A 16673-nucleotide genomic window follows, 5' to 3' on the forward strand; every position below is an offset into this window, starting at 1 on the left:
TCCTGGAAACAATCAATTTCATCAGGTGTCACATTTTTCTTTTTTTCTTTTTTTTTCTTTTTTTTTTTTGGCCTGTCCCGTTTGGCTCTTTTGCCATCAGAATTATTGTCTAAAGGCAAAGAAAGATGCCCAACGGATTTACTTTACCAAACTGACCATCCCAGCCTTGCCGTAATGGTCCATTTGATTCACCTTTTATTGTTTATTTTATTTTCACTTACTGAACATGGGACAGACTTGACTGGGGGAAAGAAGGGGAGAAAGAAAGAGGGAAAGAGAAACAGCTGAGAAGAGGGACGGGGGAGAAGGGCAAAAGACAAAAACCAACAGAACGGGCAGAGAAAAAAAATGCATATATCAATCACCTGGATCACCTGCTGAGAAAGAAAAAAGAAAGCAAGCAGAAGAGAACAAGAGTAATAGAATAAACAACATCACAATGATATATGGGAATATGACAGTAAATACTAAATATTAAACATTATTGTGCAGCACATAAGATCAACAGAACACAGTGTGCTTTGAGGTAGGAGCCAAAAAGGGTGTAGTTTGTGGGTGTGATCACCCGTGTGTACACCTGTGAGCATGGACGCGCTTGTTTTTTGTTTTTTTAAAAGGTTCCTTCATGTAATAATCTGCTAGAGGGTGTGGGGGGGCCACAGCCCCGTCCTCCAGGGCGTGAAGCAGGTGTGGAGGAGATCAAAACTCCAGACATCCAGAGGCCCCCAGAACACAAGAGACCAAGGAAGACCAACAGAGGGGCAGCTGCGCCACTGTCCCGGAAAGAGCTGAGGAGAGTCCCAGATGAGGGCTCACTCAGCAGCCGCGGAGCAGAAGCCAGGGGGAGTTGCAGTGACGCGCCCGTGAGCTCCGCCGGCAGCCAGCTGCGCCTGAGTGACCGAGCCCCAGGCCGAGAGGCCGGGGGCACCCCACCTCCGAAGTGGCCCGAGCGAGCCCCAGGCTCCAGGCCCCGATAAGCGGCCGCCAAGGAGTGAGCCGGTGTGTACCCGGACGCCCATCCCCGGACACAAAGAACCACCAACGCACCGATGTCTGAGGGGGTCCGCCACTGGCAGGGGAAGTGGTGGTAGGGGGAGATAGGCCTCCAAACCTTGGAGGGCCTGAGATGTCCCCAGAGAGGTGGCGCCTGACACCCAACCTGACATATAGACACAGACATACAGGCACACACAGCTACAAACATCCATTCCCACCCTCATGCTCTCATATGCACTTACTCCACACTCAACCAACGTGGAGACAGACATAAAGAGACGTTGTACACACGATCACACTCCCCAAGCGTACTCTACAAACCGGGTCTAGGTGCCCCCGCCCCTGGAGGGGGGAACTGCACCCAGACCCAGGTGGTGTTTCCCTTTTCCCTGCGGTGGGGGGAGGCAGACCGCCCCGACTCCGCAGCAGCAGGAAGGCTCCACACTCCAGACCGCAGTCGGACGGCCAACTCCTCCTCCTAGTCCTAGCCCCCCTGCTCCAGCAGGTCGCAGAGAACGGGGGTGAGAGAAGACTCCGAACCTCCCTCCACCCGCTCATTGTAATGTTGATGCATGTGTGTTCTAAGGTGCATTTAAAACCCAGGAGGGCTTGGAGCTACCTGCCAGAGAGCAGCAGGTAAGCGCATGGTCCCTCCTGCTAGCCCTCAATGTCTACGTGTATTTAAAATTGAGTGTCACATTTTTCAAAGAGTGCAAACTTTACTGCAGGATCAAACCACATGTACAGATGGTCTTGAGCTTGTGATCAAAAAGCATGTCTAAAACCCCTGGAGTGAGTTTTCATTAAAGCTATGTGGAGTTCACTCTCTGACTTCTGCAATATGTCTGTGTGTGTGTGAGTGAGTGACTCCAAGGCTGAATGTGTATAGTATAGGTTATATACTTCTTTGTGTGTGGCCATGAGTAATTTTGTGTATTCAGCAGCTAAGCAGAAGCGTCCACAATGTTTTCCTGCCTAATAAAACAATTGTACCAGAGTGTGCATACTGTATGTGCGTTTGACCTCTTCTCCAGAGGAGATAATGAGCTTATTATGGAAGGACACGAAACAGAGATTAAAGAGTAGATGAGAAGAAGCAGAGGGACGGAGGGACAGAAGGGGGAAAAAAGAAGTGGCTGGGTGATGACAGAGAGAAAGACAAGAATAGTAAGAGACACTAAGAGGGTCAGATTAGATGTAGGTGTTTAGAGAGGGAAATGAGAGGAAAAAGTGTTGTCAAGGAGGCTGGTGGAGTGGGAGGTATGGATGGATAGGAGGATATGAAAGACAGAATCAAAGATGGAGGTACAGATAACGCCATACAGGGATAAACCAAAAAAGGAAGGATGGGGTAAATGTATAAGAGAGGAGAAGGAAGGAAATCATGCGGCAGAGACATCGTTTGATTGAAGAAGTTACCAATAATTCCTGTGATTGTGTGTGTGATTGTGTACGTGCTTACTGACAGAATGAAAAACTGGGTGCGAGAGCAAGCAAGAGAGTGAGAGAGAGAGAGAGACATAACAAAGCATAAAACTGCAGAAAGACAAAAAACTAGCACCATGCTGGGTCTTTTTCATGTTGCTTTTTCCCCCCTTTTGGGAAAAGATAGGCAAAGCAAAGCACCAGCTGAGAGTTTTGGAGGTTGGATGTGGGGGTGGTGCGGTAGGGAGGTGGGCTGGGGTGGAGATAGATGGAGAGTGAGTGTATAAGAAAGCAGGGTGGGGGTGCAGCCTCTCCCTTTCTCCCTCTACTCTCTTTTCCCTCAGTGTCTCACTTCTCTCGCCGTTTCGTGCAGATTTTCCGTGAGCTGAACAAGGGGGAAGAAAGAGCAGGAAAAAGGAAGAGAAGGGCAAGAAAGACAAGGAAAACAGGATGGCTGAGGTGTTTCTGAAACTAAACCTGGGTAATTAGGTGCTACGCTGGAAAGGGAGAAAAAAAATTGAGGTTGGTAGAAGAGGGCGGAAGAAGAGGAGGTTATTTCCGAAAAGCAAAGGAGTAACAGTGTTGTAGAGAGGCAAGGGAGGGGAGAAAGAAGAAACTAGTACATAGAGTGCTGAAACTTATAAGCATTCCGGATAAACAGTTACAAAGAAGTTAAAAGAAAAAAGAAGCAAAAACAGAGACGAGGGAAGATTGCATCCGGAGCTGACAGGTGAAACTCGGCTATCCAGGATGGACAAAGTAGAGCGAGTGATGAAGATGGTGAAGAGGATGTCACCAAGGAAGAAGAGGAGGGAAGGAGGGGGAGGAAGGGCAGGAGGACCAGGAGAGCTGGAGAGCCCAGATACCCTGTGTGATGAACTCTGTCGTTTCAGCCTCTGCATTAGCGGTGAGAAGCTGCATCTCAAAGTTGTGTGTGTATATGTGTTTGTGTGTGTGTGTGTGCGCATACGCGCAAAGTTTGATGTTGTTGAAGAGTGATGTGAGTGATATAGTGCTAGTGTGTTTCACAGAAATGTCTGCATTGTTTCTCTCTGTACTAGTGGCTTTGTTTACAACGTATGGGTTGGCTGCCTTTCTTATTAGATAACAGCAGAGCATATTTGTGAGCTCTCTGGCTGGCATGTCAGAATATATATAATATCAAGTGTTTCCTCGATGCAGCTGCTGTGGCTGGCAGATTGCAACACTGATGTGAAACATAGTGATTTGCAGACACCAGTGTGTGTGTATCTGTGTGTTGGTCTGAAGTGTTTGGTAAAGGAGAGATGTTTTCATTTCTGAGTAAAAAATGAAAAGCAGCATCTGTACTAGAAGGAAAAAAATGGTCAGATTACCTTAATTGGTTTCTGCACTCGTCTGAATAATGACTGTAACAGTGTATTTTAGTGATGCAGAGGTTAAAACTCTGATAGCAACATGTTAACAAAAAAGAAAAGAACGTTTTCTGACTGTTTTTTTATTGTTTTAACTGGACTTTCAGCAGTAAAAGGATATGTTTTAAAGGCAAACAATTTCCCTTTCACAAGTTTGACCTGTGCATTGCATTTGAACAGTAAACTTGTTTCTGTATCCGCGGTTGGAAACCCTTTCTTCTAATATAGTGTTGGATCAGTAGTTCCTCTATAACTGAAAGGAAGTGCCGAAATGTTTGAGTTATTTTTCTTCTCCAGAGATGTTGGACTCTTCGTCTTGTTTTTGTGACTCTGTTTTCCAGTGTTGTCTGCTACTCCATTCAGTTAATGAGTTACTGCTACTGTTTAATTAGCTCTGAGCTGGCTAGTGGTGATGCTACAGCTTGTTGTCTACCTCATGTTCTTCAAAGACTTTGTAGAGAGTTTCACAGAGGGTTCTCTTTTTAATGCAATTTTGGGATGTTTTTTTCTTGCTTTGATTGTAAACAAACATTAACAAGAGGGAAAATGAGTGCGGTAGGCAAAAGTCAATATAGAGAAAAAGCCTAAGCGGTTTAAGATGTGTCAGAGAGGGAAAATATGAGTGTGCATATGTTCTTCTTGAGCCTCACATATCCCTTCTCAGAACAATATGTCTAATCACTCAGCAGATACTACAGCAGCCTGACTTCAAACGCCATCAAACGACCATCAGAGAACCAAACATTACACTGCAGGCTGAGAAAGGTCACTTTCAAAACAAGAGAGAACTCGGGAATATCAAGGCAAACATCCCCCTCTGTTCTAGCGCAGTAGATTATGTTTTCTTCTTCTTTCAGACAGCATACTCCATTTGCTGAATACTTTCATCACATCTTACAGCAACAGGAGAACAATGAAATGTTTAGTATGCCTAGTATGAATTGCAAACAAGTGGGTCTGATGAAGGGATTGCTTCACCAATAATAATGATGTATAACAGAAATTTCCGTCCTCCAACGAGAAATTGGTATGTGCCCTTTTTTGCATTTAAATTCCCTTGTGTGCTTTCAATCCCACTGAGTGTTCTTCAATCCCTGTTGTACCCGTCCTCAGCCAGCAAACCAAAAAATTGTCCAGCTGTTTATTACTGCTTGTAAACCACACTGGCTGATTGCCAACCACTAAAAAATACCCTGATAAAATGTGAACAAAAAGATTGGTTAAAAGGTCCATTAAAGCTTTACACACAATCTGTTCAAATAAGCTCAATAAGCTGGTCTATATCGTGACTCAAAGATAGATAGACAAATAGATAGATACTTGGGATATATGCAAAATAAAAATAGTACAGTCTACAATAAACAACAAACATTTAACAAAGTTAAAGTGCCACAGGAGTTATACTGGGAGAAAATGTATGTATACAACAGTAATACAAAAACAACAAAGAAAAGAAAAAAAAACTAAGCAAAAATAAGACTGATAAATAAGAGAGTAGTGCAAATTGCATTAATAAATGATATATACACTATTAATCCAAGAAGAAACAGCATCATGAAGGTATATTCGAAAAACACGTGTAAATATGCCTGACATGTGATCAACTGTCACAGAACGAGTAGTTATTATACTGATTTATACAGCTTTATAGAGTAAAGCAGCAAAAGACAGAAATGTGATACAAAGCTGTTCCTTTTAAATTTGAGGTAAACTTGCTGTTGTTGATATTTAAAAGGGATCTTTAACAAAATGCAGGTTGTTACACAGTTTTCAAATACATTTGAAGTCAAGTATTTAGAAAGAGTTTTTAATTAAAAATATTCCAACTTATGTTAGTTAGGGTTAAGCACATGGATAAATATATAGTTAGGCATAACATGGGAGTTTGGATACTGTAGATATGATCATGAAAATTAACCTTAAGAATCTTCAACTATTAGTATGTATTTTGTGGGATTTTGCTTTTAAAAAAAGGAAATAAAGCATATTCAAAGTCTTTGTTTCAGAACCAGAACAGTTTGCTAAAACTAGATCTTACTGGGATATTTAAAAGAATCAGATGTGTTAAATTGAGATAGTGTGAAACTGTAATCCATCCTCCCACCTACTTTTATTCTAAAACTCTTTCAGAATTGGTTCGTGCATGTGTGTGTTCTGGAACCTAAATATACTCCCGAGCTGCTGAGCCTCTGTATTATTTTCATGCGAGGACATTTTCATCTCTAATCTGCATATTATAATTGTGCCTGATGCAGTGAAATTATCAGTTCCACAGTGAAACTCTCGCCGAACTCCTGCAGCTGTGGACATATATACTGCAAACTAGATGTGTTACTGCGGTGGGAAATTGCCATTAGCTTGCAGACATATCCCACTCGAACTCAAACCAATCATCTATCAAACCATCAGGTTTGCTGGATATATAGATAAAATAATCCTCCTGCACATTTCGGAGCGCAGGCATGTTCGCACACTACAAGAACACATTTTAGCGTGACTCTGTGACCATTTCAATTTGCTAAAAAGAGACTGAAGGAGCATAAAATGTCCCTGCATTAACAAAATCCCAAAGTCAGACTACAGTGGAGTATTATATCCCTCTACACAACAAATACTTTTCTTTTTTTCAAAAAGCCATCTCAGAGCTGGTTGGACTAAGTAGTATACAAACCATATCTTGCTTTATTGTTTCTTTGTAAAGCATGGTATTACCTCTAGAGTACTACTGTGATCAAGTTGTTTGGGGATAAAAAAGAAAGCAAAGTACTTTGGTAAAATTTGTTAGGCTTGGTGAAAACACAATACAATGGCCAGAAAATTGTGAAATCAACTGAATTCAGTCCAATACATGAATAAATCAACTCATTATATTTATACTGTACATTAGGATTTGAAAACAGTTTGGAAGTGCACATCAGTGTAACCAGTGTTAAGAAAGCTGTTGCTGATTTCTAGCGTGGGGTGTACTTTTTTGTATGTGTAGAAGGTAGAGCTGTTACATGTCAAAGTGTCCTTGGGATTTCTGAAGCCGAAATTGCCTTCAAGGCATCCATCACTGGGAAGCTTTAAGTGCGTAGAATAAATCTCTCTATAATTTTGTGTGACTGTGTGAATTTTAATTATATTGTGACGTGCTGGATTTGTAATGTAAAATATATACTACAAAAGCATTTTATCCATTCCAGTTTAACTTAGACTGTGAAGGTTTTTGACAAAGAAAAAAAAAGTCACTTTTAGGCTATTTTACTAGATAAATTAATGCTGTCCTGCATTAAGAGTCAAGTTGGCAGCAAACAACTGTCACTTTAGAAGGCCCCTTTTCATTCTGACCATCATATTTCTGTTACAAAATAATGAATCTGGCAGGTGAATGTGGGGATAAAGTTGTGAACAGATATTGGATTCCTAGGTCATTTACAATTACTCATGTGACTGAAAGGCCTTTTAACTAGGGAAAAAATAAGACTGAATGCATATCAAAAGGAATGCAGATCGAGAGGGAAATCAGTCTGTTTGACCTCCTAAGACCCGAACTCTTCCATGGCATGCATTTTTAATTTCTCTTTGATATTTGGGCATATTGGAACCCGATGAATGTAAAAACAAAGAATTACCAGATTTTTCTTTTACCTGATTTTTGTTTCTAAGAAAAATGAGAGCCACATATGAGGATATTTGTTTAAAATTTTGATAGATCAGTAGCAGTATAATGTCCTCATAAGTGGATATCAGGCCCTTGTAGAGCAAAATTTAGTATTTTGGTCTAAATAACCCAAAATGTGATGTCCATTTATGTGGACGCCAGGTCCTAGGAGGTTAAAGCTGATCTCAAAAGAAGAACAGGTTAAATAGCATGAAGAATGGGCTACGTTAGCCTTTAAAGAGAAGGGTTATAATCTAATGTCCCTGTACAGAAATAACAGATCACAGCAAACACAGGATTTATGTAATAGTGCAGTTGATGATACTTGACATAAAAACCTTCTCCTATATAAAATCATACTGATAACATTGCACCACCTTAGTCAAACAGAAATACATTTCCAATCTACTTTCAATGATGACATATGAACCCTGCTTCTGGGTCCAAACTACTCTGCGTTTAATAAGGCTGTTGTCTTTTTAACGTGTTTTAATGCTTTGTATCTTGCTCTGTTTAATCTGAACAAGCCCCTAAAAACAGTCAGTGATTACTGTCTTGTGATATTTGATTGGGTCAGAAAAGAATCACTCTGAGGCTAACAAACATTTGGAATGGCTACATGAAGCTAAAAATCAGAGATTGCAATGCATAACATGCAGCAGTATATGAATGATCGTGGATGTGGATAGATAATCTCAGTTGTTCTGCTGATTAAAGTTTGGTCCATTTACAGCATCTTTGTCATGCGATTGCATTTGTCTCTAATTATCAGGAACCCTCATGTTAACTTTTATCGACGGGAAAAACGTTAGCGTTCATCCTCCAGCTTCACTGTGCTCAAGTTTTTATATTATCCTAACCATAGCTCTGTAGCTAGCCACCACGTAGCACACCATTATATGCCAGCTAGACCAACTTTAGTAATCTTACAAACATCGCTGCATTTTAGTTTTCTGTCTTCATTTATGTCTGAAGTGATAGCAGAGCTGTATCTTTATTTTGTATTTTTCAGAAATGCCTCAGTCAGGACATGGTGTCAACAGCTAATGACATTTTATTATAAAGTAGAACTTTAAAAAAAAAGAAGCTAGAGCTGTTTTAAGTATGTGTAAAATGTGATTTGGCTTTTGTAGGAGTCTATATTTAAACATCCTAATTATTTTTTACATAGTACAGAAATCTCTTTTTAAACCAACAGTAAGGAATTATAATGTTTCTATGTTGTTTTATCAGTGCTTACATGGGGTATTTTTGGTGTTAAAAATAAATGACTGATATGACTTTGTTCATATTTTATTTCTTTTAGAACTCATTTCTTTCACAGTCAGTTTAAGGACCTGTTTGATATAAGCAAACTTAAATAGCTGGACTAAAATATATTTTTGAAATGTATTGATTTTTCTATGGTGCTACTATTGTAATTTCTGTTGTAATTATTATGCTAGCTTTGGTATTTGTTAATGAAATAACAGACATGTGAAAAGAAAGTTTTCACAGGACTCTATGTAGTCCTGTAAAAATTAACTGCACTCTTACTTTTTCCCTTACCCTTACTGAGGGTAAGTAGCAGAAAAGTGCTGCTAGTCAAATACACTGGATTAACTGATCATTAGCCAATTCAACAATGTCTATAAAAGCAGAAGTTTGCGCTGTTTGCTTCTTTGTATTGCTTCCTCAGAATGCAGGTGAACAATGACACACTTCAAAGAAATGGAGGTTGAGGCATAATTACCACTAGGTCAGACCATGCAATGCTCAGAGAAATTGCAAAAAACCCAAAGTCAGACTCCAAAGGCTTCAGTTAGCATGATAAGAGTTCATGACAATAAAATTAGACTAATAGGACTAAAACATGCATGGCTTATTTGGAAGGGCTGCCAAGAGAAAGTCTCCTCTCACTAAAAAGACAGCATATAATGGCTTATGTTTGTAAAGTGGCTTCTGAACAAACCATAAGACATCTAGAACAATGTCCTTTGGATAGATGTGGAGATCTCTGGCAATAGTGCACAGTGCCACGTTTAAAAAAACCAATCACAGCACATCACCATCAATATTTCATGCTAATTGTCGAGCACTGTGGTGTGGGGGTGAGGAATTGAACTTGTTTTACAGTCATTTAGACTTTGGAGTCATTGACCTGAGCATGGACTCCTCTGTATAACAAAGACTCAAATCTGAGCCCATATGTCTGGCATCTAAAGCTTGGCTGAAACTGGTAACATGTTCAGCAAGGCAACAGGATCTAAAGTACACAGCAAATCTACAACTGATTGGCTAAAAAGCAAATCAGTCCAAGATCTGGACCAGATCTCAACCCAATTGAAAGGCTGTAGCAGACCTTAAGAGCTACATAAATGTATGTCCTCAATCCTCAGTAAACTGAGGTAAGATTTCTCCACAACAGAGACTAATAAAGTTGTACAGCAACTTATTGCTTCAGGTTATTGTTGCTAAAGGTGATCCTACACCCTCTCCCGCTCTCACAGGACTCCATATAGCCCTGGGAAAATGTGGGGTTTTTTTTTTCAGACCAATGCTCTTCTCCATGCACCGTGCAAGTAGGTGAAGTTGTGCCAGAAAGTTACTTTTTTCCCCCTATTTCACTATTTAATTCATTATTGACAAATTCAGCCACTTATTGTCTGACATCAGTCACGGTTTTTGTTAACTTTTTTACTGTTACCTTCATTTATAGACATCCTAACAGCCAGAACAATAAGTCTTCAACTGGATATCGATTTTCTGCTATTCTGATATTGCTGTCTACATCAGAAGACTCAGCAAGAATTGGCACTCGCCACCAGAGACCTAAAATGGCTTGTCTACATTGTTAGTGCTATAATCAGTAAGTTTTTTAAGTTGGATTTACAGTGTAGAAGTGGAAAAAAAATCTCTAAAAATCAATGCAAATTATCATTAAAAAGAATCCAGGGTGCAGCATTCTTAAACATGTCATTGCATTTATTTTGAGGGGCTATATTTGCAGCTGAAGTGACCCACTTTTGCCTAAGGGATCAACAAGGCTCATCATACCATCTTACTTATCTCTTTGGCTACAGCAAGACTGATAGCAGTGTTATCATATCACCTCACCAGAGAGAAAACAGCACAGTTTAACGTGAGAGTGCTTACCAAGTGATGTGACAGTGATGATAAAGGTGCATCTAAAATGGTTATCCCTGAAAAATAAATAATTTAACATCAACCTGTTATCTGATGTGACTAATAGCTGCTGGACTGATTGGGACATGTCATCTTATTTAAACTTTAAACTTTAAAATTATAGACATAATGCTGTCATTTTTTATGTGATATACTAAATGATTTAAATTTTCTTATGTGCAAATGTTGGTTTCTAGTATTTTAAAACATGTTAATACAATTCTATTAAATACTCTACCCAAATTGAATTGGAAAAAAAAGAGTTTTTATTGCCTGAAAACAAACAATCAAACAAACAAAAGAATCCAAAATTATCACAAAAAAATGGAACACATGGTAGCAATAACAAGCAAAACAGACACTTAGACAAAGGAAAAGACAAGACAATAATGAGGGCAGTGCACAGAATCACAAATCACGTGAAGGAACCAGAGCAATACAGATGAGTAGACTAGCAAAGGTAAAATAAGAAATAACAGACAATCACCAAAGAGCAGTTAACAAGTTGACAGAGACAGGGGAACAAAGACGAACAAAGGCACTAACAAAAAATACAAGACTGAGCGATGCAAACATGAAAACACTGAGCACTAGAAACAGAGGAATGAATAATAATTCAATTCAGTTTTATTTATATAGCACCAAATCACAACAGCAGTCACCTAAATACATTTTATATTGTAAGGAATACAGAGAAAAGCCCATCAATTAAACGAGTCCCTATGAGCAAGCACTGTTTGGTTGGCTTTTTGGTCCATTTTCTGTTTTCTAGAACTTATCCAGATTCAGGTTGTAATGTTCCAGACAGAAGACTGTTTTAGAACTTCAGTTTCTGTGTGGTAAGTTTGGAGAGGTTTTTTTTATTTTGATATCTTTGTTTTTGGACCAGTTTATAGAAGGAAGACATTTGCAGTCTTGGTTAGTTTTCTTTTTGCTCAATCTAAGTTGCCCAGCTGGCTAACCAGGAAGAATAAGCTGAGATTTGGGTGTCCTGCCCATCTGAAGGTGGAGTTTGCACAGTTTAGGAATGTGTGAGTTTAGGAATAATGTGGCGGCCTATTGGACGTGTACTTTGGAGCAATTTATACTATAATTGCAGATGGTCTTAGAATCTGTTTTTAAGTTGTTGTTTTTTTGGTGAGTTTATTTTGATAATGTGTGTGTGTCATCTCTTTCTTAGTTTCTTTCTTTTTTCTTTCCCTTTTTCTTTTATTTATTCACTGCCAGCCATAAATATATACTACTGGAAGCAATATTTTAAATAAAAGAATCCCTGCGTTATTCCACCCATGATATCAGATATTGTGACTGCCATGTCTTTGGCTGAACTCACAAGATACATTTAGTAGCTAAACTTAGGTGTTAAATCTCTATTTTCTTTTTTCTCTCCCATCTCTCTACCCTCAGCACTCCTTTTTCTCATTCCTTTGGTTTTCTTTCATCACTTGTTTCCTGTTTCATATACTTTTCCCTCAATCTCTCTTTCTGTTTCAGTCACTGGTACTACAGCCGTGTGTGGGTGGATATTTAATTCCTTCCTCTCTCTTCCCCCAGATCTTTCTAACCTTATATCACTGACTGGATATCCATGTGTAATGTTTTCTGCTTCTTTCTGCTGCTTTGTTTTGCTTTAATTTTAAAACTGATCATGAAACCATGTGTTTTATGAAAAGTATGAACATTGCGATTTCAAGATAAAAGTAAGACCTGTTTATGTATGGCTTGGAAATAGTGGTGCTGGTTAAAAAAGGAGGCAGAACTGGAAGTGGCATGGTGGAAGATGCTGAGTTTTTCACTGGGAGTGACTGGAAGGACAAGATTAGAAATTAGTATAGTTTGCATGGTTTAGAGACAAAGTTAAAGATGTTTTGAGTGGGTGTAGTGAAGAAGGTTATACCGAGGAGCGGTGTGACTATGGTGGGGCAAGATGGATGCAGGTGATTCAGTGTGCTGACCTCTAAATGGAGCAAGCAAAAGAAAAAGTGAACATTATGTGATAATGTAATAATGATAACATAATTAATGTACTATTTTTAATCTATGTTTGTGTATGAATACATAGATTAAAATAATGTAATTAGGCCACTATCAGTTAGCTTCAGTTATATGTGGTGTTCCTAAAAGCATCCCTTTCTGGAAAATTAACATAGGAAATGGCCTGAAATTGTTTCTTTTTCTTTTTGATTTGTTAGAGTTAACTAGTCACAGTTTAAGTATTTTTCCTATTTAAAGTCTGATTCGTGTCTACTATATTCCAAATGAATGAAATATGTTGGCCCAGTTTTTGTGGACGTTCTGGGAGTAGACCTATAGTTATTTAGGTTTGCCAAAAATCCCAATATTCAGTGTTACTGCATTACCTACTATTACCTAGTAATGCATATAATTCTCATCTTCAAGAAATTAAAGTAGCATTGGAATTCCAAAATGACTCTATATAATACCAGTGAATGTTGTTTCTGCTTCTTTTAAACCCTCTCCATAACTTCTAGCTGACTACAGAAAAGGCCACTTGCCAGGATAGTTACTTGAGAAGGCTGATCCGAACAGGGCAGCTCACAAGAAAAGAGAAATAGGGAACAAAAGAGGTGCTTTTTTTATACATATATATAACGCAACCAGTTGACTCAGCACACTCTGAAAACAAAATTGGTAATTTGCTTCCACACAGAATTCTCTGGGTCGGGAGGTTGATTGGCTGGTAGACACCCATGACAGAATTGGGAAAAACATTCCAAGCATCATTAACCAATGACCTGTGCGTCAGACTGGAGAGGCCAGTTTAATGTAATCTCTGTGCAGGAATTAAGAATAATATTATTAAATAAAGGAAGATTTCAACCAAAGATACAGTCTGTATTAATTTCCATTGTAGGGTACTAAAGAAACAGACCTTGGGGCTAAAGTGGCCTGATTCCCATGTAGACCAGTTATCCACTGAAAATATCATAAAATTAAACACTAAAATCCTATATTTCATTATTTTATAATTTCAGAATGTACATTATTTCTAGCAAGACCACAAGAGGACCTGCACCCTCTGGTAATGACAATCTGTGTAAAAGGTCATTTACAGGAAAAATGTTGGATGATTTAAAATGTGAAAGGAACAACATTGTACATGAAAAAAACAAACAAACCCTGAAATGAAACCAGCATTTAACACAGTTCCTCTGCTATTAGTTTAAAGTGCTATTTGATGTTGGAATTAGTACCTTGCCTGTTTGTCAGTCATCCTGGTGCTGTTTAGCTACTTCTAGTGTATTTCTATAGCATCCTTTCAGTAAGTGATCTTAAACTTTTTGTAGATCTTTTCATGTTAAATTCCTATCCTCAATGTATCTGGGCTTGTTCACAACCTGTTAGTCGTGAATTCTCCATCCTAGGTTTGAGCTTCATGACAACTGAAAAGATTGGACAAGACAAATCATTTAAGGAACTGGAGGATTTTGACATGAACATAAAGCATAAATACCATTCTAAATATCTATTTATGTATTTGCTTACATGTCAAAAATAAGGTTGTAATGCTATTTCAAAATGACGTTTTAGGTTGTCATTAGATTAAGGTTCTTGATATGCCAAGCAGTGCACAGACAGCATTTAGACACAGTGCTGCTATGGAATGTGCACTACAGAAGTATAAATATTTCACTTTAAACCTGAAGGAGAGCAAGTTGTTTAGAGGACAAAGGGGCAAGGTAGAATGAAATTCTGCATCAGCAGTATCTTATTATATCCTCCTAAACCCTCCAGTTCAATCTCTATCTTCCTCTTCCAGAAGTACATATAAGCTACAGTTACACACACATGCCCACAAGTTTTTAAAGCCAAGGCCTACAGCACATGCCACCCCGTCCACCTTTAAATTTAGCTGACTATTAAAAACATGACAGCTAGATTCACTTACAACTGACATTGACTTGCATAGTTTTAATGCACAACACACAACACAAGCACAGGAAGCCATCCAAATGTACAGAGTCAGAGAGAGATCAGCAGCATAGCAGAAGAAAAGGGAACTGTCTCTTTTCTGTTCCAACTTTGATCTACCGCGGGGGAAGAACAGCATTCAAGAGTTGTCTGCCATTGCTGCGAGGAGAAAAAAAAATCCCCCTCTCCTTCTAACTGTCTTTCTGCTTGATGCTATTTGGAGCATGAGGAACATCATGTGTTCTGTTAGAGCTTTCACATCTGCACATACTGTCATTGACAAGATACTTGTGCTGTCTGATTTACTTTTAACTTCCTCGAATGGATTGGAATCCATAATTTATTATTTTATTTTTTGTTTTTTGTTTTTTAGCATCTATTTATTTTTTTGTTGTAAAAGTTGCAACATTTTGAGTTTTTTTGCAGCTTTTGTGAAAGTTAACCCTTGCTCTCAGTGTCAGTCTTCATAAATAAGTTAGCAAACTTATCATTGCCTGTTACATTCACAAATTCATGATCTTTACATGCAACCTATATAAGAACTGAAAGAAGAGAATGCACAAGGTGCTTTTCCAAGTGGGTATATCATTTTTAAAGCTTAGTGTCAGGCTGGAACATTTTGATTTTTTATGAGCTAAAAATCAATGCAGGAATCCCTAAAAAGTAGTGGAATGATAAAAAAAAAACTGAAACCATGCAGTTTAGAAAAGTCTTACCTTTTATTGAAAAAAGAAAAAAAAAATTCTTTTAATATGTCATCTCTTTTATTCTAATTCATAATCTTGTTTATGAGGTAGTATAGGTGGGTAGTCTTGATATCCATTTATATATGGTAATGCTAAAAAAAAACCACCAACAAAAACAACAACAACAACAACAATAATAACAACAACAATAATAATAATAATAATAATAATAATAATAACGTTAATATTAGTAATGTCTCAGTAAACTACTAAATATAAGTATCTGTTTTGTCAGCATTGTAATCAATGTTTAATGTCTCATACATAGGGCTGAAAGTTAGGGACACTGCTCATGAGTAATATATTATGTTGTGACATTTTTTGCAAGGATTGAGAAAAGTGCTCTAAAGAGTGCTGCATATTATGTGACTGGAAGATGCAAGTAAACTCTAACTGACGCTCAGTGATCAAGGTGAGGAATATGAGCGAACACTGCACAAGGAATTTATAATGAGAAGTCTGAATTTATAACGTATGTTTGACATTTCAAGAACTGCACTAAACATTACACTACAAATTTGGGTAAAGAGACCATAGAGTGTTTTAACTCATTCTTTAGACACTGTGAGTCTTGTTTAAATAAACCCCAGCTGTTTAAAGAGGTTATGGTGGTTCTTCCCATCATGTAATTATAGAATCTGATTTGTTTTTGGTCCCAGTTTCCATTCATTTCTTATCATTTCCATAAATAAAATGCACCATTAGTGCCCTCAACCACATTAGCCCTCAATCAAATCTGAACAGCGAGCATTTGATATTCACTGATAAAATCATCAGACAGGTCCTGACTTTTTTTGAAATAACATTTTTTTTTATTTTAGAAGGATGTCTATGAAGGGGCAGCACAGTGGCATTTAGCACTGTTGCCTCACAGCAAGAAGGTCCTGAGTTAAGCTCCCCCATCAGGCTGGGGCCTTTCTATGTGGAGAACATGCACAACCTCATAGGATAAGTGGATTTAGGTTTCACTAGTTAACTGTTCCTTTGTAGTAAAATAAGTAGAGACTTACTATTTGAATACTGCTGATCATTCCCTAACAATGATTAATATAAGTCTAAGGAAAGAGTCGATGTGTGACAGCACACAAGTCAGTGCGCTGAATGATGAAAAAATGTAAAGTGATCAAAGGAATAGGCCAGAGGTGCTCCAAAATGCAAATATCTGTTGGAATTTTCATGGTCAGCAGTTCTTTGAAAACCGATAGTCACCTGACGAGGAACAAAAACCTTAACAAGAGGGTTTAATGTCCATAACAAGGGGTGTTAACAAGAAATGTGCTCTAACGTGTCTCAATCACATTTGCTTCTTTTTAGATGAACCATATGCTGGCTTATTGGTTTGTTAATTTTAAATGATTTAAAAATATTATT

At 38.3% G+C, this 16673-nt stretch overlaps 2 protein-coding genes across 3 annotated transcripts in view; one reads left to right on the plus strand and one right to left on the minus strand.

Moving 5' to 3' along the window:
• LOC309707366 (uncharacterized protein) overlaps nucleotides 1–16673 on the minus strand; it is a gene marked incomplete at its 3' end in the record, with an annotated part of 455076 nt that overhangs the window by 105114 nt on the left and 333289 nt on the right. The window lies entirely within an intron of this gene.
• The window catches only part of grip2b (glutamate receptor interacting protein 2b), a 170115-nt gene continuing 155986 nt past the window's right edge, over nucleotides 2545–16673 (plus strand). Inside the window, exon 1 of one of the 2 annotated variants that reach the window (XM_082534418.1) lies at nucleotides 2545–3328. In XM_082534418.1, coding sequence (XP_082390544.1) covers nucleotides 3172–3328 — 157 coding nt within the window. In that variant the 5' untranslated portion in view covers nucleotides 2545–3171. The remainder of the gene's footprint in view (nucleotides 3329–16673) is intronic. The other variant, XM_082534417.1, reaches the window with a different exon arrangement.

This window comes from Aulonocara stuartgranti, assembly GCF_965226115.1.
Source record: "Aulonocara stuartgranti genome assembly, chromosome: 5".
Classification (NCBI taxonomy): domain Eukaryota; kingdom Metazoa; phylum Chordata; class Actinopteri; order Cichliformes; family Cichlidae; genus Aulonocara; species Aulonocara stuartgranti.